This window comes from Poecile atricapillus, chromosome 1, assembly GCF_030490865.1.
Source record: "Poecile atricapillus isolate bPoeAtr1 chromosome 1, bPoeAtr1.hap1, whole genome shotgun sequence".
In the NCBI taxonomy this organism is placed as follows: domain Eukaryota; kingdom Metazoa; phylum Chordata; class Aves; order Passeriformes; family Paridae; genus Poecile; species Poecile atricapillus.
The window spans coordinates 166,971,151-166,997,975 of record NC_081249.1 but is presented as its reverse complement, the minus strand read 5'-3'; the positions used below and the strand labels follow the sequence as shown (position 1 = coordinate 166,997,975).

At 40.1% G+C, this 26,825-nt stretch overlaps 1 protein-coding gene across 4 annotated transcripts in view; it reads left to right on the top strand.

The window, feature by feature from the left end:
- Positions 1-26,014, top strand: part of SYNE3 (spectrin repeat containing nuclear envelope family member 3) — a 63,688-nt gene extending 37,674 nt beyond the window's left edge. For 3 of the 4 annotated variants that reach the window (XM_058837990.1, XM_058837973.1, XM_058837998.1), the window contains exons 12-18: positions 246-407; positions 1,131-1,294; positions 2,177-2,300; positions 2,474-2,629; positions 3,275-3,424; positions 4,650-4,688; positions 15,957-26,014. In XM_058837990.1, the coding sequence (XP_058693973.1) occupies positions 246-407; positions 1,131-1,294; positions 2,177-2,300; positions 2,474-2,629; positions 3,275-3,424; positions 4,650-4,688; positions 15,957-16,154 (993 nt within the window). In that variant the 3' untranslated portion in view covers positions 16,155-26,014. The remainder of the gene's footprint in view (positions 1-245; positions 408-1,130; positions 1,295-2,176; positions 2,301-2,473; positions 2,630-3,274; positions 3,425-4,649; positions 4,689-15,956) is intronic. The other variant, XM_058837981.1, reaches the window with a different exon arrangement.
- Positions 26,015-26,825: the final 811 nt, after the last annotated feature.

The window sequence follows — 26,825 nt, the reverse complement described above, 5'->3', positions numbered from 1 at the left end:
TTCAGCTGAGAAGGAAAGGAGCTATTCTAGTTCTTAATACCCCCTCGTGTGGTTAAATTCAGGCCTGCAGGAGCTTGAAGGTGTTTTCCACACCACTGATGCTAAAAGTACAGGTTTTTTTGTCTTTTGTTAATAGCTGCTTTTTTTCTTTTTGCCCATGAGGTTCTGTGCCCATCATAGTGTTAGAGCCAGTAAAGAAAGTGCTTTTTGTCTGTCTTTATCTGACATATTTTTATCATTTGTAGACAATGATACAGCAGAGTGAAGACCACGTTCAGAAGCATTGGGCATATACTGACAAACTGTCTGATCTCCAGCAGTGGATCTCAGTAACCAGGGAGAAGATTGAGTCCTGCCAGGATGCTGAGGAAGAGCAGAGCACCGAGGGCAGGCTGGAAGACCTGGAGGTGAGAAAAGCATCTTAGTTTAAGATGTTAATTACTCACCTTGCAGCATTCAGACATTAAGAGCTGGGGGTTCTAGTGAGGATTTCCTGGTTCTTTACTTCCTGGAGAGTAATGATGTGTGTTTCTCCTTCAATATCTGTTGGTTGCTGTTGCCTCTCTGCTTTGCCCTGTGTTGTGGGATGTGGGGCCATGTAACAGACAAGAGCAATGAAAATGAGTAAGAAGTGTTGAGGTGGATAAAGTATTATCCAAGGACAGGTGGTCTGTTCATGTCAGGGTGATCTCTCTGAACAATACCTGCCTTTGCCTGTGTGTACTTGTCAATACATTCCTACCATTTTAGGAATGGCCTTCTACTTGTTGAACTCAGCTGTTCCAAAGCTTGCAGCTTTTCCTTGGGTAGCAATACTTTGCATGCTGAATTCACTCCAGTAGGTTACTTCAGCTGGCAGCTGGTGCCTTCATATGGGAGACCAAAATCTTTCAAGGGAAGGCTACAGAAGGAGGGGCATTGACAGCTTGCACTCTCAAACTTTTCTCATCAGCTCTTTGACCTAGTTTGGCATTTTGGAAGCATCCATGGAATGTTTTTTCCTGCTAGATATGTTCTAGCCAGTGCCAACAAAAGCAGCATAGTCCTGAACTGAACATGGCCTTCAGTCTGACATAACCTCTGCTCTACCCAGGATACCTAGGAGTAATTGTCAGGGCTTTGCATTTCAGAGATTGCTAGCTGAATTTCCAGATAAGGAGATCCTGCTGCACCTTGTGGAAGCTCATGGCCAGTTGCTCATGGAGAATTCTTCTCCAGAGGAGACTGCCCATATCCAGGCAGAGCTGGATCAGCTGAAGGAGTCATGGAAATCACTGAAGGAGATGGCAACTGGGTAAGTGCTTATGTAGGTCTTCCTTATGTCCCTTCAGTGGGGGTCTCTTTACTGCAGTAAAAACAGAGACACTTGAGGCTTTATGCTCTGGGCTGTGAACAGCCATACCACAGTACTAGAAGCAAGATGGGATTTTATTTAATTGTTTATAAACTGAAAATTGTTACTTTTAAGAAAATCTTTTTAAGACTCTGAACCACAATGTCTGTGAATCTTCCTTTACCTCATGTCGGAGTAGGCAGAGTCTTATGACCTGGCTCACTCTTGTACTGCCAGTCTGTGTCAGAGGAAATTTGGCTTAGGCTGGGTGACTTGTGCTGCCCTGTCTCATCTTCCTATTCTCCTTGGAGATGCCTTCAAGGAAGGTGTATCTGCAATGGGATTCGTGCCTTTTGCAAACCTGCAGAAATATAAACAGAGCTAAAAGTTTTCTCTAGCTGGGAAATGAAAACTTAATTTATTTTGCCTCTACTGTGTAGTGTCAAAATGCTGCTCATATTTGCCAATCTATATTAATGTTTAATGATGTGCTGCATGTATGATTGTATTCATACATACTGTCAAAACAGGCACAAAAATTAAATTAAAAAATCGAGGAAGGCTTGATTGTACTGCATCCTGTAACCAGAAAGAAAGCTATATTGCTAAGGTAATATTTTTAGCCCCCTAAATAAAAGAAAACAAACACTTGGAAATACTAGAACTAGAGTCCTGGTGCAGTTGTGAGACACTCCAGTTGGGAATAACTTCAATAGTAATAGTGTTATTAGTATTAATAATGATATAATAACAATAGTGCTGTTTCCCCAGAGCTGTCTCCCATAGCCCCAGTCAAAATGTGGATGTCCACTGCACTGATATCTCTGGTTTTGTGTTTTCAAGTCTCCTCAAAAAGTGGCAGTTAGACAGACCAGTGGCTGACAAGAAGAAAAGAGCATTTGTGGACAGCAGATGGATGTCTAGACCTGCTTTCCACCTTTTGGATGTCGATCCCAGCCATAAGCAGGTGAGATGAGGACTGTGTTTGCCTTCATATCAGCTTCACAAGAACAATTTCATTGCCTTCATCTGATATTGTGGGTTACAAAGTTGGAGGTTAAGATTTCCCAATCAGGCCTTCAGAGGAAACGTCTGACATTACAGTAAGGGCTTTTTTGTTCTTGTTGTTCTGTATCCTAGGAGAAGATGGGAGAATGGAAAAGTACAAGCAGCCACTTGAAGCTCCTACATGACTTTGAAGAGTGGCTGCGAGGAGAAAACACCAAACTGACCAAAATTCTTGCTGGGACTCCATCTTCTGTGGAGGAAATCAAGGCACACCAGCATAAACTTGAGGTGAGTTTACAGGGGGTGAATGGAGAAAAATATTGCAATAAGTGCAAATTCTTTCAGAATAAAGAAAACCCAAACAACAACAAAACCCAAAACCACTCCACCTACCAACCAAAAACCCACCACTCCCCAGAAAACCCCAAAAAATCCTCAAGAACAAATAGACAAAAAATGCAAACACTAGGCTCTCTGCTTTATGAGACTCTAGAGTAGATGAAGATCAGGAATTCAGGACCAATTTCATCCTTTCTACTAAGAAAGTTCTGCCAGAGTAGAACCAGAGTAAAAGGAAAGGGAGCACCTGGCATTTAGCTGTTGAGTTGGACATTTGCAGTGTGGTATGGCAAAGGTTTTGTTAAAAGAAGATGATGAAAATCAGTGTCGAATCAGTATTTGGTCTCACTCTTCCTGATGAGTATAGCCAAATGCCATGGCAATTTGTTAGATTTGTTGGATTGTTAGAAACTAAACACAGAAATATCCAAGGCTACAGGAGTCCTGCAGGTGAATTTATTATCATTGCAGGCCCAAAAGGCAATAACAAAAACAAATGTGCTGTTGCATAGCCACTGTTTTTTCAAGTGCAAATTTAAAAAGTGGGGCCTTCCTGAATCCTGAATTGCTGCTGACCCTTGTCTTTGCTTTTAGGAGCTGCAGTCTCGTGTGCCTCATGGTCAGCATCTCTTTGAGGACCTCCTTCATCTTCACCCTGTCATTGGAAATTCTGAAGACCTGGAGGATCTGCGTTACCGATGGATGCTCTACAAATCTAAGCTGAGAGAGTCCAAGAGTTCGCCGGTAGGTGACAACACACAGCCCAAGCTGCTCAGCTCTGCCATTGCTCTTTCAGGTTGCTTCACATTGCTAGTCTTACTTCAACAGTATGCATGTGTGTCTGCTTAATTAAGAGTTGTGTGCTTTTTCCCTTTGTAAGCTGCGCTTAAAATATTTCTAGAGATGGAAGTTTCAGACCAGAATAATAAAAGGCAAAGAGGAATGCAGCTGGGGACTGAGAGGTGTTTGTGTGTGTGAACACTTTGGATATGTGCTGGGTTCTGGGCACATGGATTTCTATTTTTTGCCCTTTCTCCACAGAGTTATTTTTTGACAGTTCCTGCAATAAGAATATATTCATTGTTCATTATTTGTGTCTCCTGCTGTAAGACAGAACAGCCACTGACTGAACTGATTCAATGTAACTGTGCACAGAAGGACCTAGTCCCTTTTGAAATTGTCTCTATAGCCCAATGATTCGTAATGAAATAGAGAGGAGGCATTTTAATGCAAAAACCAAATTATTAAAGAAGTTACTGAGTTGTTATATATAAGACATTCAGGATTCATCATCATATATAAGATATTCCAGAGCATGCTAAAGATATTCCCATGCTCTTAGTATAAACATATATAATTTTTGATTAATATTTTTCTAGCTTAACTACTCACATTATCTGAGCAGCTTCAAGATACCATAATCAAAGGATTAGAATTTATAGGTTTGCATTTGGTATTTTCTGTATACCAGTTCTTTCAAAGGTATCTGAATTCGAACACCTAAAATTTGAGGCATTTTAAAATTTTCTGCCTTGGAACACCATGTCTTGAAATCCAAAGCCTATTTGGAACATGAATCCTTTAAAATGGATGGAAAGTAAGCATGACTTTTATTAATAAAGAGCATATTTCTGTGTTTGCCCTCAATTGTAATGACTCATGCTGTGTTAACCAAAACCTTCTGTAAGCATTAACACAGTCAGTAGGTGTCAGTAAAGTCAAAGCTATTGCTGGGAGAACTGCTCATCTGGTTCAAGTAGTCAAGAACCTAAAACCATGCCACCTTTCTGCCTAATGGTGTTAAAAGGCCCATTAAAAAAATCTCCTGCTGGTACACTCTCTCCAGGTGACCATGCATTTGAAAGAAACATTCCCTGTGTAGTGAATATTCATTTACAGGCTCCACTGGGATCTTAAATTTATGCTTCTTTTTTCCTTCTCTTTTTTTTTTTTTTTCTCTTTTAAACAGAGTGCTGGACCTTTGGAGGAACCAGACAGATTCAGAAAGGCAAGGCATTTTCTTATTATTAAGCTAAAAAAAAGTTTGAACAGACATTTTGCAGAAAATTATTTTACACTTTTCTAGAGATTTGTGAAACTAATTTGCTTATTAAGAGGCACTCTTAAATGAATTTATTTTTTTTCTCCAGATTTTTAAATGGAAAAATATTACAGAGTTTTTACTTTTGAGCTAGGCTTACTGTATCTCTAGAAGCTAAATATCTATCTCCTGGATGGATATTTAGAGGAGGGAAACTAGCTTTTTATATATCTACATGCTATATGAATTTAATTCATTTTTCAAAAGAGACTAAAGAAGAGCCAAAATATCTCTCTAAAGGATTTAGTGGTTAAGTGCCTAAAATAATTTTGAAAATGAGACTTCTAATTCTTTAGACAATTCTGAAAAAAATATGCTTTGGATCAGTCAGCCCACCTTCTTTCTAATGCAGAAAGCCAGAGAAAGTCCAGAGATTTGTCTAATGCTATTAGATTAAATCCTTATTCTAAGCAGCAGAATTCCTCCTGTGATGGATTTTCTTTTTGAAGTGATGACATAAGAAACAGAAGCAGTACAGAAGATGATAAGGAGAAGCTAAAAGAAAACAAAATGCTGGCAGTTTCTTATTAAACCAAGCAGCACTTCTGATCCCATTTTCATAAAGTCAGCAAATTTTTCTGTCACAATTTGCTTTGTTTATAGACGCTGCTCTACTTTGTACTGTCATCTCACTTTCCATTTGTTTTTAGAAGGAATAGAATAAGGCTTTTTTTCTCAACACAAAGGAGATTGAATTAATAAAGTGTTGCAGGATGATAATCACATAGTTGGTAAATCAAACCCTTGATTTCTCCTGTAGAAACTCCTCTGTAGAAGAGACCAATATTTAAAGGATGCAGTACAGTACACTTCAAGCATGGCCAGAAATCAAGACTTTCCTCATTCTGATGAGATATTCCTCTAATACTCAAATGTGGAGTAGCAGCTACAATATTTTTACCCAGCAAAGTACTGAACAATTTTAAGGCAGTTTTCACACTTTCCTCAATAGTTTTGGCTGCAGTTCAGCCTTCCTGAAGACCCCCAAAGACTTTCTGTTCTTGCCTGTCTGGCTCAGCATTAATTATTTCATCCAGTAAGGTCACCAGAATTTTTCAGGCTGGAAAAACAGTATGACATTTTAATACTTGGTGTAGAGGCAGCCAAACATTTAGTAGTGCTTCTTTTCTCTAGAAGAGGCTCACAGGGATCTTCCAGAAGACTGACCAAGGAATTCTCTGATTTCATGTTGTCACGTTGTTTGTAGGGAAAAACAAAACAAAAGCTTTAGGCATAAGCATGTCTCCTCTACAGTTAGATGCCATTTTTAATTCATCTGCCTCACCTGCCTTGGGGTACATGGTATTTATTCACCCTTAAATTCTCTGGATTAGACTAAAGGCTTCAGTTAATTTTCAAAGATAATGGCTTAACATAATGGCAGGCAGCAAACATTTGTCAATTAGGCCTACAGCAAGAGCACAAAAAAAAACACCACTCTGTGAGTTTTTAATAGCTACTGAACACAAAGAGAAACAGCTCAGGGTGGAAAGGACTGAAGAACTGAAATACCTCATAAGCATGAGGGAAATGGCTCCCATTGCACTAACAATTGATTTGCAGTTTCCCTTCAGCCAGTACAGATGTTGCTGTAACTTACACCCTGCTCACTTCAGTGAGATTTCACTGACCTCAGGGCTTTCATTCTCCATTTAAACAGTATCACTACAACAAGAATCCAACTGCTGGAAGCAGAAGTGTCTTTTTTTTTTTTTTCATTAAGGTTTTATCAGGATGTGAGATGGTGTTGCCATAAGATTTTTGAGCACCACTTAAGAGAGACAGAAAATAATGTCGATCCCTTTTGGGTGCATCACTGTTTGGCCTAAGAAGAAAACCAGGCCAACTGCAGAATTCTAGGCTATGCAGTTTATTTTAAATTCAGATTTAACACCTAAAATTTGGCTAGAAACAAAAGAAAGAATAAGGAAAATATTTTTGTATGCATGAATATCTTTTCAAAGCTATGGTAAAGGAAGCCAACTACCTTGAAGAGAATGGCTGATCTCAGGAGTTGGTGTCTGCAGGAGGTGCAGATGGCTGTGCTTGCAACAGCCAGTGAGTTTGCATAAAATAGGATCAGATTATCTCTAATTTTTCAGCCCCCTCATGCTCTTAAGTCACACAAAATCAGCAAAAGTGGCAGAAGTTGAGGTATTTTTGGACTGATCTCTGCTTTTTGCAGCAGTGACTCTTTATGAATCAGCAGTGAATATTTTGCAGCAGCAGCAGCAGCAGATCAACATGGAGAAGGGGAAGACCCAGCTGTAACCACTGTAATTTGATTTTATTCCATTTCTAGCCTACATGGCCAAATGTTGGATATATACATGGAAGCCTGCTCCATGCAAAGTAATGTGCTTTTTTTTCTGATCATTCATCCATTGCTGAGGACATGCCCCTGCCACTGGTGCCCTTAGGAGCAGAACAGCCTAATGATTGTGATGTGAGTGACTTCTTGTTGATTAACAGAAAACAGTTGCAGGAAATTGCACTGGCTGCAGTGAATTTTTAGCAGGTGCCAGTGACAGCCAATGTAGATGGATATTTCTGCAGGGTACCTAGCACACTCAAGAACATAATCAAGCAAGTGCTCAATAATAACCATGATAAATGTTACTTTCAAAGGTTGGCTCTCAGCTACCTGAAAATATTCCATGAGCATTCTTAGCATAAATAGGAAGTCAAAGGCTCATTATTTACTAGGTCTAGGTAGCGCTGTTTGATTTATTTTCTCAAGTGCTCAGAGTAATTACACTTCCTTGCTAAACAAACAATCTGGCTTTATTGTTTGTACAAACAAAATAATTAGAATTCATTACATCAGTGGTCAGCTAATTGCTTCCTTTGAGATTCTGTTAAGAGTAATCTCCTGTAACATATAGACAGAAGGAACATGTAATTTAATCTTCTTTGGAGACACCATTGATCTGGAGTCAATCAAATTAATGCAGTCATTCAGGAAACTGCAAAGCAAGAGCTGCCACAGCTTGCCAGGAAGAAAACAGTTCTGTGGTCTGCTCTGCCCAAATGCAGATATGATGGAGGTTCCTCATGGCAGAAAAGTACAGCATTCTGTGTTAGTGCCTGTGGCAGTGCTGCCTCACAAGTCCTGCTAGGTAGTGCCCACTTGAAATCTTCTGTACAAAGTCTTAGTAAAATGGAAGAAAATACTTTTTAAAAGGTGTATTTTCTTCCATTTTCAATACCTCTTTTATAGATAAAGATTTCTCCATTTTTGTTGTTTTTTTTTTTTCATCACTCTGCCTTTATGCCTGTGCTTACCTGTTTTAGGAATTTTACCATGACCCAAACATAGGCTGAAGGGCATCTTAGCATTAAAATTTAGCAGATAGACTTTTCACCTTACAGTGATGTTTGCTCAGAAAGGAAACTTAGTCAAAAAAAACCCAAAAACCCCACCTCCAGAAAAATCCTGACTGCCCATTTCTAACTCAGACCCACTGTTAAGTACGCTGAGCCAGGCAGCAGCATCCCCTTCCTTTTCCAGCAGGCTCACAAACTTCCCTTCACATTACCTCACCTGTGAGACTCTGCCTGTGTGCTCTTATTTCTGGAGGTTTCCTGCCGTTTTCCAATCTACATTACAGTGTCCTCAAATGTCAGATATCTGGGGCTCATTGTTGTTTATGTGATCCTGCCTCCCAGGATGGTTCTCGCGTGGTGTTAGGCATGTGGTTGGTGCTCCTTGCTTTATGTGAAAAGATGTGTCCTTTAGCTGCCTGCCACGTTGGGAAGTACTTGCAGATTTTCACCAAGGAGATAGCTTAGAATGATTTTGTCAGCAGATATAATTTTATGTCCTAACTGAAAGGTAAAGAGAGAGATTTATTGAGCAATAGCAGAATGCAACAAATTTTCAGTATATACCTGAAAAAACGTTTTTAACACAACTGTAAAAGGCGCTGTAAGAAAAACTCTTTTAATCATTACCTCTAATTTTTATACTTATTATTTATTTAAAAGTAAGCAATCACATTTTTAAAGTATTTAAATAAAATGCAAATCTATTCAAATTATGTATAGTGACTGCTGAATTTTAAGAAAAGTTTGGTCTTTCCTTGAGAGAAATCACTGGCAAAGCAGCTGGAAACATACATTGTTGACATGGTAAACCAGCTTTTGATGTCAGTAACATCTACAAGTTCCAGAACATTTGTCTTTCTTTCAGTTTTTATTCTTTCTATGCTTATTTTAATTAGTTTATTTCAACTTGCAAGAATGAATGGAAGTTGCAAGTTGGGAAAAGTTGTTTTACTTGCCTACCTGCCTGAATATAGAAGACTGAGGTCTTTTTCTGCTTGCTTAGGTCTGGAGAATTGTAGAAATCAGTGCTACTTTTACAGATCAGGCTGTAGCTCTTGTCCTGTGATATGTTTCTCCTGGAAAGATGTCATGCTGTATATGCACACAGAAGCTAACCTTTATAAATTAGTTTGTGTCACAGTAGCAGATGGCACAGTGCTTAGTTATAAGTGACTTTGAGGCAGAAATTCTGAAATATCCACCATATGTGGCTGCTGAAACTCAGATGCAAACTGCTGGCTCTTCCTTATTTTCTGTTTCTTTTAAATTAAGCCTTCATCAAAGATTCTAGATTATCCCTCAGCCATGTTGAGGAGGTACTCCAGAATCTTCACTAAGGAAGAAAACAGTCCTTACTTTGCCAGTATACCTACCTATTTACATTCGTATACTTATGCACTTCAGAATTTAAAGTTAAGAAAGTTAAGGTTGCAAAGTCAAGCAATCTGAAGATGGAAAACAACAGAGTTAAAATTGCTTATATGACTGCAGTTAACCTCTCCAGCATTCTGGTTCATTCTGGTAGTTCTTTGTGCAAAGGAGAATGATAAGCACAGAAATCAGTGTGGGCCCAGGCCCCCTTACTCATTCCTCACTGCTGGTTGCCTCACTGCCTACCCAGGGCAGTGTTCGCTTTTAGGAAAATACAGATCTGAACTCAGTGTCTCACTGTCCTTTTGCAGAGGCCACAGAACCTCTAATCAATGGAGACTGATCTTAGTTCCTGCTGTGGTTTATGGGATTATGCTTTGCCCAAGAGCATGTTGGATGCTCAATTCTGTGGTGATGGTATTATCCAACTCCCCTAAATTATTTCCCTCTTGAAAAGGCCAGCTGTGATTTGCAATATGTTGTTTATCTTGGAGTGGGACACTCATGATAAATGAGTGTACTGGCTCTGAGTTGAGAACTGATGAGAAGCCCAACTCCAAACTATCTCACACTGAGGTAAAAAAACCAATTAGCTTTGGTTTGAGAGAGCAGCCTGTGATCCCTGTGGAACTGATCTCTTGTGAGTAACCTGGCTCTGTGAGTGACAGCGGAGTCAGATCTCAAGTGGCAGAAACACAGGGCCTCTCAGAGGCAAAATGCTGCTGATAAGGCAGCTGCTTCACCAAAACAAGTGATGGTGCTTAATACTTCTATCCAGGCATACTCCAGGATGTCCAGGATGAAAGGAATGTATGGCAAACTATTGTTTCAGCCTTCCTGGCAGCTCTCTTTATTCTCAGAGGAGTAACAAAGTGGTAGGGTCCTTACCTATGTAGGTGATCCTTTCCAAGGCCTATCTATTCTTCCTGTTAAGTTCTTCCTCTTTTCCTATTGCTGTAGTTTAATACGTTATGACCTTCCCACTGTGGAGGTGGGCCTGGATTCATCCTGCCTAGACATTTAACTTAGGGTTTCACATCATTGTGAATTGTGCCGAGAGTGTGGATGATGGTTGACTCTTCATCGCTTCTTGTAGAATGAGCTAGGAGTGAGGTTCAAAGCTAACACAAAGGATGTGTTCTTCATGCCAGCTGGAACTCCTTGCTAAAGAATATTGAGGGCTCTGTACAGTTTGTGTAGGTTTAAGGGGAAATCGGACAAGTATCTGGAAGAAAGATTCCCTGAATGTTAAACAGATGAACAAGCCCTATAAGGATCAGGAAACTGCCCGAACTGAAAGTAGCTGGAGGCTGAGAATATTAAGGAGAAATTATTTATGCTTGCCTTACTACCTATGCATCTGTGCCAACTGCTGTAGAATGGAGGATACTTGGGCTGGGTACAGCCCTGGCACAAAGTGGAATAGCTGCTGGTGTCTGTGTGTAGTGTCTGTAGGACACTAGGGCATTGGTCTCTTTATGCCTGGGTAGTGCAGGAGTTTTCAGACAGCAGTGCATTTCTCAGGAAATACTCTGAGGTAAGAGGAATAAATCCAGACTAAATATTTTTTCTCTGTTGGATCACTGACTCAGTGATGCAGGTATGATTCTTGTCAGGCATGCTGGTGACATACAAGCAGCAGCAAAACCCCGCTAATGAGGCTGGTATAAGATGCTATATTGCTCTGCTCTCTAAAATAGCTAGATTAACTGTGTGTTTTCTTATATCCTGGAATGTGGGCAATAGCAAACCAGGGGGGGCACTGATTTTTAGTAAAACACTTCAGCAACTTACACAGGGATATTATGTAGCAAGTTCTGAAGTGCTTTTCTGCTGTTTCCCGTCCAAGTGATTTTTCACGGTGCGTTTGGTAAGGAGTTATTAACTGCAAACAGATTTAAGTTCTGAGGACTCCCCAGATCTAAACTGATGCTTGTCATTCAAACACCCCAGCATGAATCACGTACAAATGTCAGTGTTCACAGCCAGTGCAGTTCATCTGGAACAAGCATGCATTTAGCATTACACAAAACACAGCCGTTCACCCCTTGACAGTCCTTGCTTGTCCTGGTATTTTGAGGGAGAAGAGGAGGACATTTATTCTTGATGGTGAACTTTAAAAGTATATTTTCTTTTTAAATGCCAACCTATTCCTTTTCCATGTGTTTTTCAAAAATGTCTCTGACACTTTGGCTCAATACCCAGGTATTCCAGCTGTTATTCTAAGATGGTGGAAATTAAAATTCTGTTGACTTCACTGGAGCTTTGCCAGTTTTTCTCAGAGGAAGATTTGGTTTCAGAATATTTAGTGGAGCCTATATCTGACACATGCACTGCAGGCACTGTGGGTGCTGGGTGGTAGCTGTACTGATGCCAGTAGCCAGAGTGATTGGGAAAGGGAAATTCCACTGTGTAACAAGGGCTGTGGTTCCAACCTTCTCATCTTTCTCGTCAACCTTCCATCTCATATGGAAATGATATATTCAAACTGTCTCTTGCAAAGGTGGAACTGTGTTAGGCTATCCTTTTCTAATCCTGCGTGATGTGTAAAGGGTTGGAACTGTGTCCTGACTCTAGGACCCTGATCACTTTGAGTCCAGTAGAACAGAGATTTGAACCTTGGCCTCCTGAATTTCCTGTTGGTGCCATGGTCTCAGGTCACCACAGCCTGAAAGCATTTCTTTTTCACATCACAGATCTAAAAAAATATCTTGACTTAGTAAAATTTAAGTGCTATTTTTTTCATACTCTGAAAGGGAGTCAGTGCCTCAAATTTTCCATGCTTTTTCCAACTGTATCACCTTTTCTATTAAAATTTACTGTGTCTCCTTCAAATTTTTTTATCCTTTAGCACCTCTCATAGTACTACCCCCCAAAAAAAACAAACAAAAAAAACCCCAAAAAAAACCAAACCACCAATTGTTCCAGCAAGCACAAAGCAATGGAACTACTGTAGGTTTCATGTCACAACAACTTCAGTATATAACTAATGAATCCATTTGTAAGATACCTGCTGACCTCCATAGACAAGTGGTTCCTGATCCTGACTTTATTTAGTTGTTCCTGTGCATAATCCCGCTGCAGACACTGAAATTAATGATAACTCTTCTGTGGATTTCAGTGTTTGCAGGTTGAGGCCCTCATTTATTAAGGGTTTATCATTACAAATTTGCTGAAAACACCAAACCCTCACAGCTCCTGTGGGTCTCATTTTCAATCCTGCAGAGGCATCGTAATACCATGTTTGCTATAGCTGAGTCATTCCCATGACAACAGATGGAGTCTAAAATACAAGATTCTGACCTTGCTGTGTGATCAAACAAAACAGAGAGGCTGGGCATTGAAGACAAAAAAAGTTCATTGACCACAAATGCCTATAAACCCAGCAAGTAAGTGGGAGAGAAGCAGCAGATAAAAACTAAATATTTCTCCTCTGAAGTTCTGCTCCAAGGTAACTGTCCCTCCACAGATTTTCCTAATCTTAGGATGTGCTATGAGTATCCTCCTCTGCAGAAAGCTCCAGGGAGAGCAAATGAGAGCTTGTTAATAAATCCATTTTGCATTAATTCTTTCTGGAGGATGAGCTGTGAAAAGCAATACTATTTTACAGCTTCTTCCAGTGTATCTAAAAGCAAGGCACTTTGAGAAATGGGACAAGATTGAAATGTTACTTGAGTTGCATTAATAGTCCTTGCTATAGAAATCAAGGCAGAGTCAGTGAACTGCTCTGAATCAAATGCTGGATTGTTAGAAGAATCAGGTAGGAAAAACACTAGTGGCCAGCTGGCAGTGTGGTCATCACAGGAAACCAGTGACAGGCCTGAGTGACCATAAGATGTCTTCTTCCTGAGCAGGAACAGAGACAAGGCACAACTGGAAAAGCTCATATTTCCCACCAATTCATAGGCTGAAAGTCGTAACAGGGAAGACGTGTTGCAGCTGGCCTGGCAATCAACTAATAGTTTCAGATTGAAGTAGCTTTTAAAAACAATTCTAAAGGATTGACAGCAGTAAAACAAAAGTTTTAGGTGTTAGGAAGACTGGTGGTCCTCACAACTGTGTCAGTGAGAGGTGGATTTCTAACTCCCAGTTTGAGTTTGTGAGAACATTTTTGAGGATTCCAGTTGTAATGGAGTATTGAACAGTCACTCTCAGGATCCTACCCTGTAACAACATCAGCATTAAGACTTACTGTGCCTTAGTGGTAGGACAAAGAGCATGGTTTGAATTGTCCCAGTGCAGAATTAACTCAGATTGGATCTGTTAATATCTACAAACAAACTTGCTCATGGATTCTGGAACCTGGCAAGGGTCTTTTCCCTTACAGATAGGACACTGATAAATATATTTGTCATATTGGTGCATATTATGGATGCAATGAAGAATTAAGAATGAGAAATCTGTGTCAATGAAAACAAAGATGTGAATGACTGCACTGGTTTACACTGAACACACCCAGAATTACAGAGACAGGCCCAGAGAGCTCTGACCAAGCCTTGTGGCTGCTGCTCTTGTGCATAATGGATTTAGCATTGACTGTAAGCACAGAAGATCCTCCAGGTTTTGTTCAGCCTATAGGCAGATGATATCCAGCAGGGGAGAAGGAGTTCAGGTCTGGACTGGAGAAGGGAAAGTCTCATTAGTACAGCTTCTTACACCTTGTACTTTGAGAACAGGTTGCAGTAGGAGCAGATGACATCTGCAAGGCAGCCAGGTTGGTGAAGCTTTGATTTCATGGGTAAATAGTCACTGTACCCAGGGAACTTGCCCAGTGGTGCTCAAAGTCAGTCCCACTCACACCCTGGCATGTAAACTTTATCCACTGACAGTTCCAGTGTCCAGGGATCTGAGTTTTGCTTGGCCTCAGTGAACAAATTACAGTCCAGATACTGTGGGCCAGAAATGATAGAGCGAGCAGCTGTTGCTCTGCTGCCTCTACATCTGCCTGACACAATAATTAAATCTCATCAGCCATTCAATATAATGGAAGCAAACCAACTACAACAGAAGGATTTTGCAGTATAACTGTCCTGTGATGTATAACTGCAGCTGTATATTTACCTTTGTAATTAATTCTGTAGGCATTTGTATGGAGTTACAAGGGGCTGAGTAATTTAGAAAGCAGTGGAAGAGATCGTTAAAAATAGCAAAAGGCATAATTACTTTCTTCTACCATCAATCTCCTCCATATCTTCTCTGCTGATGTTTCCCATGGACAATTTATGTTCATTATGTTCACCTTCTTACTAAAATGATCTCAGATTTCTTTTCCAGGCTTGGAAAAAGTGCTAGAGTGGGACAAAGGCATTGCCTGTTAAACACCCTGTAGTGGGCAGAAGCCCTAATTTTGCTGCAGGACTGACATTGCCTGTGACTTGAACAAAATAAATTAATTTCCTTTTGTGGAAAACGTGGGTCCCACTTCAGTGGATGTTCTGTGCTGACATTTATGATGTAGGCTGGTACCTAATGTAGCTGATTAAACACTGCATTTATGCTCATTGTATAAATCCTTGTTTGATGAAATAAGTGGGTTATTGAGCCCTTTTTATCAGATTTCTTTTCAAGAGAGTTGATTTTTTTTTTTTTTTTTTTGAAACTCACACAGTTCAGCTTTTTGGCAGGAGTACTCAGGAATCTTGCCAATGGAAATCTCCCTTCTTAATTAATCTTTTCTGAATTTTGTAGCCACAGATATATTCTCTCCTGGTCATCCTATACCAGATCAAATGTATGAGGTTAACTGACCCACTCTAGGTTTGCACCAGCATAAAGAAGTGGGACTCCTTTTTGTGTGTCCCCCAAGGCTGCACAGAAATAGATGTGGCCTTAAGGTCTCCTTCACTATCAGTGTTGTGTTTGTCTCACTCTTTCACATCACATAAAGTTTTCAGTTGGGCCTGGTAAGGTATAAGGTATACTGAGGCAGGCTGTGCTGTGGGGCCTTTTTTCTGACCTCCAGTTTTGCAGACCCCAAAGCAAAAGTATGGTGCTGCAGGGCACATGACCAGGAGCTGGATGAGCTGCAAGTGAAGTTCCTTTGTGCTGATGGAGAGCAGAAGCTGTTCCTCTTTTCCAGGCACCGTCACTCTCATTTTACTGACTGGAGAGTAGCAAAGCCAGGCCATCAGTGCCCTGTGCTGGCTGTGAGGAACCAGTTGGCAACTTGGGCATGAGCATGTGTAACCAAGCTTTGTGACTGGAAAATGAGCTTAGAGGCAATCATTTTCTTCTAGAAAGTCAGCAGTGTTTTCTTTCTATAAAGCAGCAGTTGACAGCAGGGAATTCTTGAAAATAGTGAAAGGTTCTCCTAAAAGACATAATTTAACTTCAGTCAGCTTCAGTGTGCCCAGCACCCAGGCTGGATCCTAGGCCAAAGACAACAGGGGCTGTTCTGACCTTCTGCCTGGCAGTATTTGGAACAGACCTCCCCAGTAATTTGTTTTTCTGAGCTGCTCTTTGGTTTGTGTTTTCCAGAAGCGCTCCGGAGGCGTGTGCTCGTACCTGCACCGCGTGTGCCGGGCGGCACTACCATTGCAACTGCTGCTCCTGCTCCTCCTGCTCCTGGCCTTCCTCCTGCCCCTGGCAGAGGAGACCCACAGCTGCACGCTGACCAACAACTTCGCTCGCTCCTTCAAGCTCATGCTGAGATACGACGGCCCTCCTCCAACATAACTTCTTGGTGTGGCACGAGGTGACGGGCAGAACGCAGACTCTTTATTTCTAGTTGCTTCTGTTGTAGATTTTAGGGCTTCTAACATGGCCATCATGTCAACTGGATAGATCACATAATTGCAACGTAAGAGTAATCCATTTTAATCAGGTATTTGAGCAAAATTAATATTTTTACAATTTTTTTATTATTGTAATTATAATATGTATATAGAGATTGTGTATGTGTATGTATGTACATATATATATATAAATGCATATCTGCGGTCAAACCAGCAACCACCATCTACTCATCCACTGTTTAAGGATAATTCTGCAATGTTTCTGCCATCTTTCAGCAAGCAATACTGAAGGATGGTGTTGTGGGATTTTCTGGGTGATTTTTAACATCGGATTCTTGTTTACAAAGACTGAAGTCAGAGCAAGTATAAGAACATTTGGCATGCACTAGAGTGTAAACTGGAGAGCAGGCACAGTAGAATCATGTTTGAATAGAGTGGTTGATATTCAGCCCAAGGAAGATTTGGACTATTCTCTTTGAAATCTTGAGCTGGTTTTACAGTATCTGGATACTGCAGGGATTGCAGAAGCTAATAGAAGTGTTTCTACTGACTTCAGTAGGAGTGGGGGTGGACCTCCTCTTGTTCTTATTTTTTACCAGATTTCTTTTCCAGCTACTGTATTCTCCAGCCCACCTGAATCAGGAGAGGTGGAATACAGTGGGAAGAAAGCGAGGAGAAAAAAAAAAAAAAAGAATATATTTTTTTAGCATCTCTCTAGCAGGAGAACTTTTAAAATCAGGTCATAATTTTCTGAACAAATTTGTGAGCGCTGAACAAAACCTTGTATCACCAATCTTGTCTATAAAAAAGAGTGGGTTTTTTGTTAGTTTTTTGTGTTTGTGGGGTTTAGTGATTTGGTTTTGTTGGGTTTTTTACTTTATAAAGAGGCATTTGGTAACAGATTATAAAGTCTGAACAGTGAGATGCAGCCTGGCTCAGTGTCAGTAAAGCAAAAATTGGAATTACTTTAATAATACCACCCTGGAAACAAGATTCCTTCCTAGCATTCTTTTGTGTTAATTTATTGAAATTGTGTAAACTGATTATATCAAAGACAGTCATGCATAGATTTCTATGTAATCCAAACTCTAAAATTATGGCAACTTGTCATTTATTTACCTAACCCTATGCCTGACTATCAAATTTTTGAATTTTAATATTTTAACATTGCCTTTTAATGTAAAAGCAATTCTTACTTCGGAGTGATAAAGCCATTCTTAGTGGTGTTTTATCTAATTGATAAGACATTCACTTTAGGAAGAGAAGGAAAGCCTGTGATTTCTTTCATGAAGGACCCAGGGGGAGAGGAGCTATAATTTGCTAAAGAATGGAACATATTAATTCCTTCTTTGCAACTTTCTGGTTCTTTCTGGTGGCAGAGGACATACCTCCTCCTCTCCTGATTAGCTGTGCAAGTGTCATGCACATTCCTCTAAAAAATTACTGCCAGCCCTGGGGGGAGAAACCCCTGTGGCTGCCCAGCAAGGAGTTAATCATCACACACATCTCCATGTCATATTAAATCTTCCTTTAGAAAAGAAGTGTGGGGGAAGAGGGGCAGTAATGAAACCTGCCCTGTGTGGTTGTGGATGTCTGTAGGTGTGCACACACCTTTCTTTGACATAGCTACATTGCAGTTCTCTGCGTTTTGCTGAGCTGTTCCAGGTGATGAAAGTAAAATACCCGTGAGAAAGTAAAAGTAATGAGGAATAATAAAGCTGCAATTGGAAATCAGTAGGGAGATAGAAAAGTTTTTTCTATGAAAGCACAAAATCTCACATCAGATTTCTTTCTGCCGAGCCTTTCTGATCTGGGTGATTTGTGTGGGTTCACAAATGCATTTGACACCATGGGAGTGTGTAACAGGGAGAAAAAATTTCTGCACAGAGGATCTTACGAGAACAACTGCATCATCACCTTGATGTTTCAGTGCTCTGGCAGATTTTTTTAAAAAAAGAACCAAACAACTAAATTAGAAACACATTTTTGCTGCTGGGTTTGCAATCAGTTTATTCTGCAAGTCCCCTGTCTGTAATCTTGGAAAGTTTTGCTTTAAATCTCAGTCAATCCATTCTCATTAACTTAAATAATCTGAATATCTCACGGAAGTGGTGAATATATCTACTTCTTTGCAATGAAAACTATCCAAAGCACAGGACTTTAATGTTCATATCACTGAAAACAATTTAAGTCTTCCATGTCATTTATCTCACCTGTCCAAGGCAGGTGTGAAATTTTTCTGGCAAAGAAAGAAAGAAAGAAAAAAATCACAAAAGTAAACTTGAGATGTAAATGTGAAATTTACTTTATTTTTTATTCTCTTGTGTTTTTTTTTTTTTTCTGAAAAGTTTGCGATACCTATTCCTGGTAGTGTGTGTAAATATTAATCAAGTCAGTAATTGGAATAACCAAAACAAACTGCCCAGCCCAGCTTCCAGGAAACTGTACAAAGCTCAGATTCCTCAAACACAACCTAAATCATTTTGCTTCCAAACCAGTCCTTAAAATCTTGAGCACAGTTCCTCATCTTTGCTCACAGATGATTTGGTGGTTATATGCTCACTTTTGTGCCTATAAAATCCCCAGCTCATACATCTCTGACATCCAGATGTAACTGAGATGTGTTATAGCTCAGGTTCAGACTGGGGCCACTGCCTTAAGCCTTCCCTTGCCAAAACATGGGATGCACAGAACCCTGGATGTGGTGTGCAGCCGAGGGCTTTCAGTGTTTTGCCCCAATCCAGATGCAGCCACAGAGGCTGCTAAACCCTGTCTAACACATCGAAGGGGTTTGAGGTTGTGTGTGCTTTGTGCACCTGGCCCGTACTCCACGCAGACACGAGCTCTGCCCGAGCTCCTGCCTGCACTGTTGGACCCAGGAGCTGCTTGACCACATTAATGACCCTGCAGTGCTGAAGGCAAAATCCTACACTCTATTGCCCATGCATCACAGTAAGACATTACCCCAAGGCACACTTCAAACCCAACCTCTGGCATGAAAGCAAGCCTCATTTGTAAACTGTAATTGATTTTGAAGCCTGATGGTTTCAAGAGAATTTTCCATGGCAGCAATACATTGAGGTAGAAAATTGCTATTGTGCCCCATGTCTATTAACAGCCCTTTCTCTGATTCTAGCCAGCAATTTAAATGGTATTAAATATTATTTATATATGCCCTCTCCAGAAATCTCTGTATGAAACACATCTTCAGTTCTAAGCACATACATTAAAAATGTTGTATTCCTCTGCTAGCACTCAATCTCCAGAGCAGTCATGATTTCTACTTTATTTGTACTGACCGAGAACTTTGAAAACTCAAACATTTGTGGCTGTAAATTAAGATACTAAGCTAACTAATAAAATCACCTAGTGGTCACTGAATAATTTGGACAGCTTTTAGAATGGCTTTATGTTTATTCTCCTTAATCCCTTTTGTTGGACTATTTGTAGATGTCAGAGAGAAGAAACATCTCAAAAAAAATGGCCATTCCTAGATAGACAGATGGTGATCTCTACACATCAGAAAAAACAGTATTTTCTCTAGTTGCTCTAGACCTCAGGAGTTTGCTACACCAGATCTCCTTTTCAGTATTAAATAGGGAATGTTTTACTTTGATGTGTGTGCAGACACATCTCATTAGCACTAAAGAGATTTAAAGAGTGAGTTCATGTACAATAATTCTTTTAACTTGTGTCAACATGAGAGTACGTTGTCCTCTTAATTTGAGAAAAAAACCAACCAGAACTGCTGTGTGACAGAGATTCCCAGACCAAACAAAGCCTTTTGGAATTACTAAAGATTACAGACTGAAACTAAATGATCCACCATAGGAAACTGGAAAAATAGTTTTGCCTTTCAAGAAATGCTGGTATAAAACCCCCAATAAACATGTCTTTGCCAGGCAGTATAGATGTCTTTCAAGTCATAGGTTATGTGCCCAGCTGGCTGTAAGAGCTGCTTCTGGAGACTTTGCTACCCCTTGGACAGGATCATTTGCTAGGCTGCAGCTGAAAACACGTTTGTCCAGAGAACCTATACCAGCTTCTGCCAGAATCGCTGGGGGCTGTTGAGGATATTCTTAGCAGTTCCCAGATCATTGACCTGCTCTGAGCCATTACAAGTTTATTGCATTAATTTATCTGTCAGCTGTTGGCAGCTCTCAGAAAACAGTTTATTAAAATACTGAAGATAATATTTCTGGTGCAGGCAACATGATTCAGTGAGAAATCAATCTTACTACTTTTGGCATATTTAAAAAAGCTATCTGTTGGTTATACTGGAGTATAAACAGGTCAGTTGTAGGTGTTGGGTAACTGCAGGTTGTTTTAGGCACAAGGCATTTTGACTTGTACATGTCCATTTAAGAACTGTGGGATCATGTTACATTTGTTAAATGGTAAAACAAAACAAAGATTCTTGAATTAAAAGAAAAAAAACAAAAAAACCCCAAAAACAAAACCAAAGAAGGATGGAATAATCTGTCACACACACAGTTGGGTTTTTTTTATTATCTCTTTTCTATCCAATTTAAAATATGAATATGTGTCTACCAGAGAGTTATCAGTAGATCTGGAAAATAAGGAATATATATCAGGAATATACCAGTTCAAACTGTAGCCTAAATGGCACCTCTGTTCCCTCACCTGCTTCAGGAAATGCCAGATTTTGCCTCATTGTACCTGTGAGCTAAAAACCCTCCTCCTAGTAAAGTGTGGGTAAAGTGAAACTGCACAGCTCAAGGTGCAGCATCCCAGTGGAAGCAGCAGGAGACATTAGTTCTTCCAAAGGTAGCCTGATATCCCCAGTGCAAGAGGGGAACACATAGGGCTGGCATAATGAGAGCAGTCCAGGACCAATGACACAGGAACAAGGGCTTGCCATCCTGCTCTGCCTGACAGAATTTTGACAGCGGCAGTCAGCACAGTTCAGTTTCGTGTCCCTGGCTGTGGAAGGAGGCTCCCCTCAGGCTGATTCACTCGAGCTGAGATTTGAGCCCTGGAAGTGTTTTTCACTTCTCATTAAACAGAGAAGAAATTGCTAAATTAAAACCCCTCAGTGACAGGTTAATGGTAGGTGGTGGGTGTTGATGTTCCAGGAAAAGATACAGGAAATGCTATTATAGATAGAAAGCTAGTCATGGTGGTCTCTGTTCAATCCTCAGGAGGCAAAAATGTATTGTAGAACTGAAGTGGGAGTTTTTCTGTTCCTTTTCAAGTAAATGTCAGGTGTTGTCTTTAGTCTTCTGGATTCTGGAGGCAAGCCTGTTCAGTGCCTTACTGAATGCTAGTGGCTTTCTGGCTCCAGAGCCACTTACATCAGCGAGTTACACATTATTCCAAGTTGTGTGAAAAAGGTATTCCCCTGAACTGGTTTTGGATCAGAAACTTTTTGTTTGGGGAGTGGGGATTGTTTGCTTTTCCTTCTTTCGGCCACTTTGTGTTAAATCCTAGGCAGCAGGAAGACCAGCACTACATTTTCCAGGCCGTGTTCTGTCTTCCCTTCTTTTATGAGAGCAGAGGAGATTTGGCTTTGCTTCCTTTCCAAAGTAAATTATTTCAGTATTTTTTTCTTCTTTTCCTGTTGCAGTTCTTCCACAGCCTAGGTCATTCCTATCACCTTAAGTGTTTCCAATAGCTGTTCTTACTCAATACTTAGAGCAAAAATCTGGTCCAGTTTCAGAAAGTTTAAAATCCAGTCATTTCTTCCCCCATTGCAGCTCCTCCTGCAGATGCTCTGTCTGTTTCTGCTGTCCCCTGTGTCAAACCAGCCTTCATCACTATCTGGGGGGACTCTAGTCCTGGCCAGCAATCTCTTCCAAGTCTCCTGGCCATGTCCTGCCCTCATCTGCCTTCAATTTTGGCTCAGGGACTGCCTTTAATAGTCACATCTGCAGACAGGATGTGAGGGTGTCACTTAACAAACAATTATTAATAATGAAAGCCTTGCTATTAGCATTGTTCATAGCCTGCCTTTTTCTCTTCTCCTCTCTAAGCAGGTTTTGATGTGTAATCCAATTACTGTGTGCAGAAAATTGCCCCTCAGTCAGCACAGAGGGCTGGTGGTTCAGCTGGGGCTCTGCAACCCTCACATTGTCACTGCTGCGGTAAGAGCTCCCAGGTGCTGCTCAGCCAGGGTCTGTGCCCTTGAGCTGCCAGGAGTGTTCCATTCTTGTTGTTATACACCCTAAATAAGCCAAAAGCCCTTTTTTCTGACCTGGGGAAAGTAAAAAAGAAAGAAAACTAAAATGATCGCTTTTCACAAATGGATTTCACAACTCATTTATCATGCCCAATAGCAAGCCATTTATTTTAGCTCCTTTTTGCTCCATGAAAAGCCATGTGTTAAGAGGGAGAGGTGAGTTTGGAGAGCAGTGCCACTGCCCTCAGCAGCACTTTGCTGGGAGGCCTCCTGCTGGAACCCAGGGGCTGGAGCTGTTATTTCTCCTGAAGTGATTCCCACCTTCAGAACCAAATTATTTCATTTGTCAAGTCTAATAAGCACTGAACACCACAGACTTTGTTTCACTATAGATATGAATGAATGCCTCTGTACAGTACTTTCTGTTGCCATGAAATATATATATATATTTATGTATATATATATATATATATATGTATGTAATGGAGAGTGTAATTATTGTTCTACTTAAAGGTGACATTCCACTTCACTGTAACTTTTAAGTGCAGCTTTTAAGGGAAACTATCTTAAAGGGAAGCTGGAAGAGTTTAGAGGTACTTGTTTTAATGAGCTTTGATGAGATTTAATAAGCTTTGAGTCTGGGTTTCAGTCTTTGGGGTGAAAAGCACCCAAGATGATTTTTCCATCACATTTCCAGATCAAACCCTGTAAGAATTTAACCTGGGAGGCATTGCTTGAACACTGAATGTTCCTGAAGGTGTTTGGATGTTGCTACGTGTTTATGTCTGTCCTCAAATTTCCATTTTGTACGTGGGCTTGACTGGAAGGCAAAAGACACACGTTTGTCTTGCTCCAAGACCCTGATGGTAATTTTTGCCTCAGTAAATGTTTTCCCTTGGATCAGTGTGACTCCTTCAACGTTTTTTCCCTTTTAATTTGTGTTAACTGAGTTTGTCAGGTGATTCCAGGAGGGCACACTCCATCTGCCCAGCCTCAGAGCTTCCCTTTCAGCAGCATACCTTCTTCTCTTTTGTTTACTTGACTGTACTGGACCACTGTGAAGCAATTACACGAGCAATAATGCAGGTGTTGCATTTTTCTGTCATTGCCTTTCTTAAGACAAAACTCTCCATTGACACTGAAAAGTGGTAGGAGAGCCAGGAGCTGCTCAGTTGTTTACTGGCAATATAACCCACGTCCAGTGTTCCTACAGGGGTCCTCACTCCTCAGAGCAGTGGGCTGTCTCAGGCCCAATTTAATTTGTAAGCCTGGATTTTAAACACTTTTGGATCCCTTCACCAACACTCCATCAATCTTGCTTCCATCAGTTTTTGTGCTTTTGTTTAATTTCAAGCTAGAAGAAAGTTTAAAGAAATGTGCTAAGACTCCCAAATAGGGTGAATGAATATCCCACATATTTCACAAAAATTGCAACAAAATGAAGGGATTTGCTCTTACATTGAAAAGAATTAATAAGTTCTAACTGATAAATTAAATAATTATTAAGAACAGCCTGGAGCAACATTTCTGCAATCAAACTGTTCTCTGCTTTTAATTTAAAAGTCAGCAGATACTGAGGTACATTTTGCCACCTTCTTTTAGAAATGATCTAAAATTTGAATTCTCCTTAACAGGAAGTTTATTGATGTGATTCTAAATTTCATCAGCATGTCCTGTATTAGATCACCTGCCTGTGGGCACAGGGAAAACCAAAGGCTGTTCATAAGAGAAACTCATATTATAAATGGTTTTCAAATTCTTCAGAGCTCCTATCCACTTCCAAATGTCAGTAATGGGGAGGATACAAAACCTTCCTGTGAACCCTGTCATTTTGCATGTTGAAATCCTGGCTTGAATTCAGGTCTCCACCTCAGCTTTTGTAAATGTTAATATTCAAGTAGAACAAAAACCTTAGAGGCAATTACAGCATGAACATCTCTTCTTGTTTATGTATGGTAGCTGATAGCAAAGTCTGCAATAATAATCTGTGTTTATACATGTGCTGTACAATGTAACAGTTGGGTACAAAATACCTTTTAACTGTCACAAGAGAATAACTGGATTGATGTCACTTTTTTGCTTGTACGAATATAATTATTTGCCTTGCGAGGACCAGTTCCACTTTTGTCATGTTATTTATGATTTTTTAATACAATTGTGATAAATTAGGCTCATTTCTAAGGTAAACAATACTGGAGCCAAGCAGCTGTCTCTGTACATGTGCATGTTATCACAGCTGATATCAAGTCCAAGTCAGACTCCTTGCTTTGCTTGGACCTTTCTTTAACCTTTCAGGCTTATTCAGGGAAATGTGGACCACTCTATTTTCTTATTAAAAATATGGCTTTGTGAAAAGCTGAACTTATTTTTTAAATATTTTCTTTTCTGGTTCAGAAAGACTGTAACAATCATATTTTTCTAAACTGCCTATTGCTTGTGTTGGGAAATTATATAGAGATATATATTTTGCTCTACAGATTTCCATGTACTTTTGGAATTCTTTGTTTTCATAGATAAATCCTCCTATTTGCTAGAATTTGCTCAAAAAGCTGTAAGCTTCTGTATACTGACTGACTCTGTGAAATTCTGTAAAAATGCAGCTGCATCAAAAGACTGACTTTATGTTTTATGTAAATTGTTAGAGCTAAGTCATCCTTAGTGTTATGCCATGCAAGATGTACAAAAAGAAATCAGGTCATTGTTTTGAAAGGCTGGACAGTGTTTTGTCACACTGCCTAAAAAGTCCCAGATGAAAGTCAGGAAAGTTTATGCTAGAAATGGTACCATTTTGGGCCCTGAGTCTGTAGGTTTTTTGCACTGTTTAGAACCTTATTTCAAAATTAGTCCCATGAAACTTTATGGGAAATATTAAAAATAAGAGCCTGTGGTGTGTGAATAGCTCTGATAGAGTAAGGACCTTTTCTAATGAAGAACAGGACCTTTTAAGCAGTTAAGAGGCTATGATTTGACTATTTCAGGACAACTTTTTTTCCTGTTCAGCTTTTCTGAGCTGTGGACTCCTCCTGTGTATTGTGGATTTATTCCATAGCTGAAATGCCAGATTAAATTGACTGAAGCCCCATGAGCAGATGAACATAATAGAAAGCTGCAGTGAAATATTGCCGAAAATGGCCTGATTTCATTCCTCAGAGCAATAGTTAAAAGTAACTCACAGCCTTGGCTTCTTTGCATCTGTGAAGCAGAGGCCCTTGTTTTGTACCTCAGCTGTGGTATAACACGGAAGGATTTCTGCTCTGTGCTTGGAAAATACTGTCTATTCCTCATTCTTGTCAAAGCATAATATTTCCCAGGTAAAAAAACCTGATTCTTCGAGACTCATAAGTCTTAGGGGACTTAATAAGGGGAGTTAAGGGGCAGCTGGAACCTTCTGTGATCCAGCCACATTACTCCAAAAGTTTATCCCTCGATGAAAAATAAAATACGATGTGATTTTTCTGTTTGCAAGTAGGATCAAGAGACTGGAAATCACCATCCCAAGCCCTTGTCTGTTCTGTGATGCTCCACTGTTATCAATGAACTGTGTTGAATTGGATTATGAAATCAGAATATTTTACTGCATGTGTCCTTTTATGAAATGAAAATATAGTTGTATTTGATGTTGCAGTTATAGTGCAGTAAATAAACACATGTGCATTTCTTTTTAAGGACTTCTGAATTATTTTGGGTGCTGGTTACACATTTTTGCTGTGCTTGTTTCATACCATCAGAGCATTTGGGCTGACCTAGAAACAACCAGAACAAGTAAAGCAAGATTTGCTTTGATAGGATATAAGATAAGATTTGCTGCTGCCTGCCTCTCAGGTATCACTGGAAGATGGCTGTGCCAAATGTAGCTACTTCATTCCAGTCCTTTGAGATTTAACAGAAAATGTCAGCTTTTCTGTAAGCTATTTAGATAGAATTCTACTGGACCTGAAGAAAACTTGCATTTGCTAAATCATACTATGATTCAGTATTATTTCTTACAGCTCCTGACACTCTCTGAGGGGTTCTCCTCAACCCCAAACCTGGTAAGACAAAGGGGAGATTTTTTGTGAACCTCGGGTTTGAAGCTAACACCAATCACATGGGGTGAGCTGGCAGCTGATTCCTGTAACCACTGTTGATCTCTCTGAAGAGCAGTCACTGCAGCGTGTGTGGATGGATGCACAATTCTCATTAGCATCCAGGTAATTGCTGGTTTCTTTCCTTAGTCTTTATGAGACAAGGTCTGCCACTACCCTGATATCAAAGGGTTCCACAGGCAGTTATTTCCGGACAAGTAGAAAACTACTGCAATTTTTGGTGAACCTGTGGGTTAGGTTCCCTGTTGCTTTAATGAACACATAGGGCTTTATGCAGTTTTTTGACTTCTCTCAGGCATTTGAACCATGTGATCTTGTGCCTTCCTATGAGCTGTCTCCTGCTAAACCCCCAAAAGTACAAACACAGACACTTCAGCTGATCATAGCT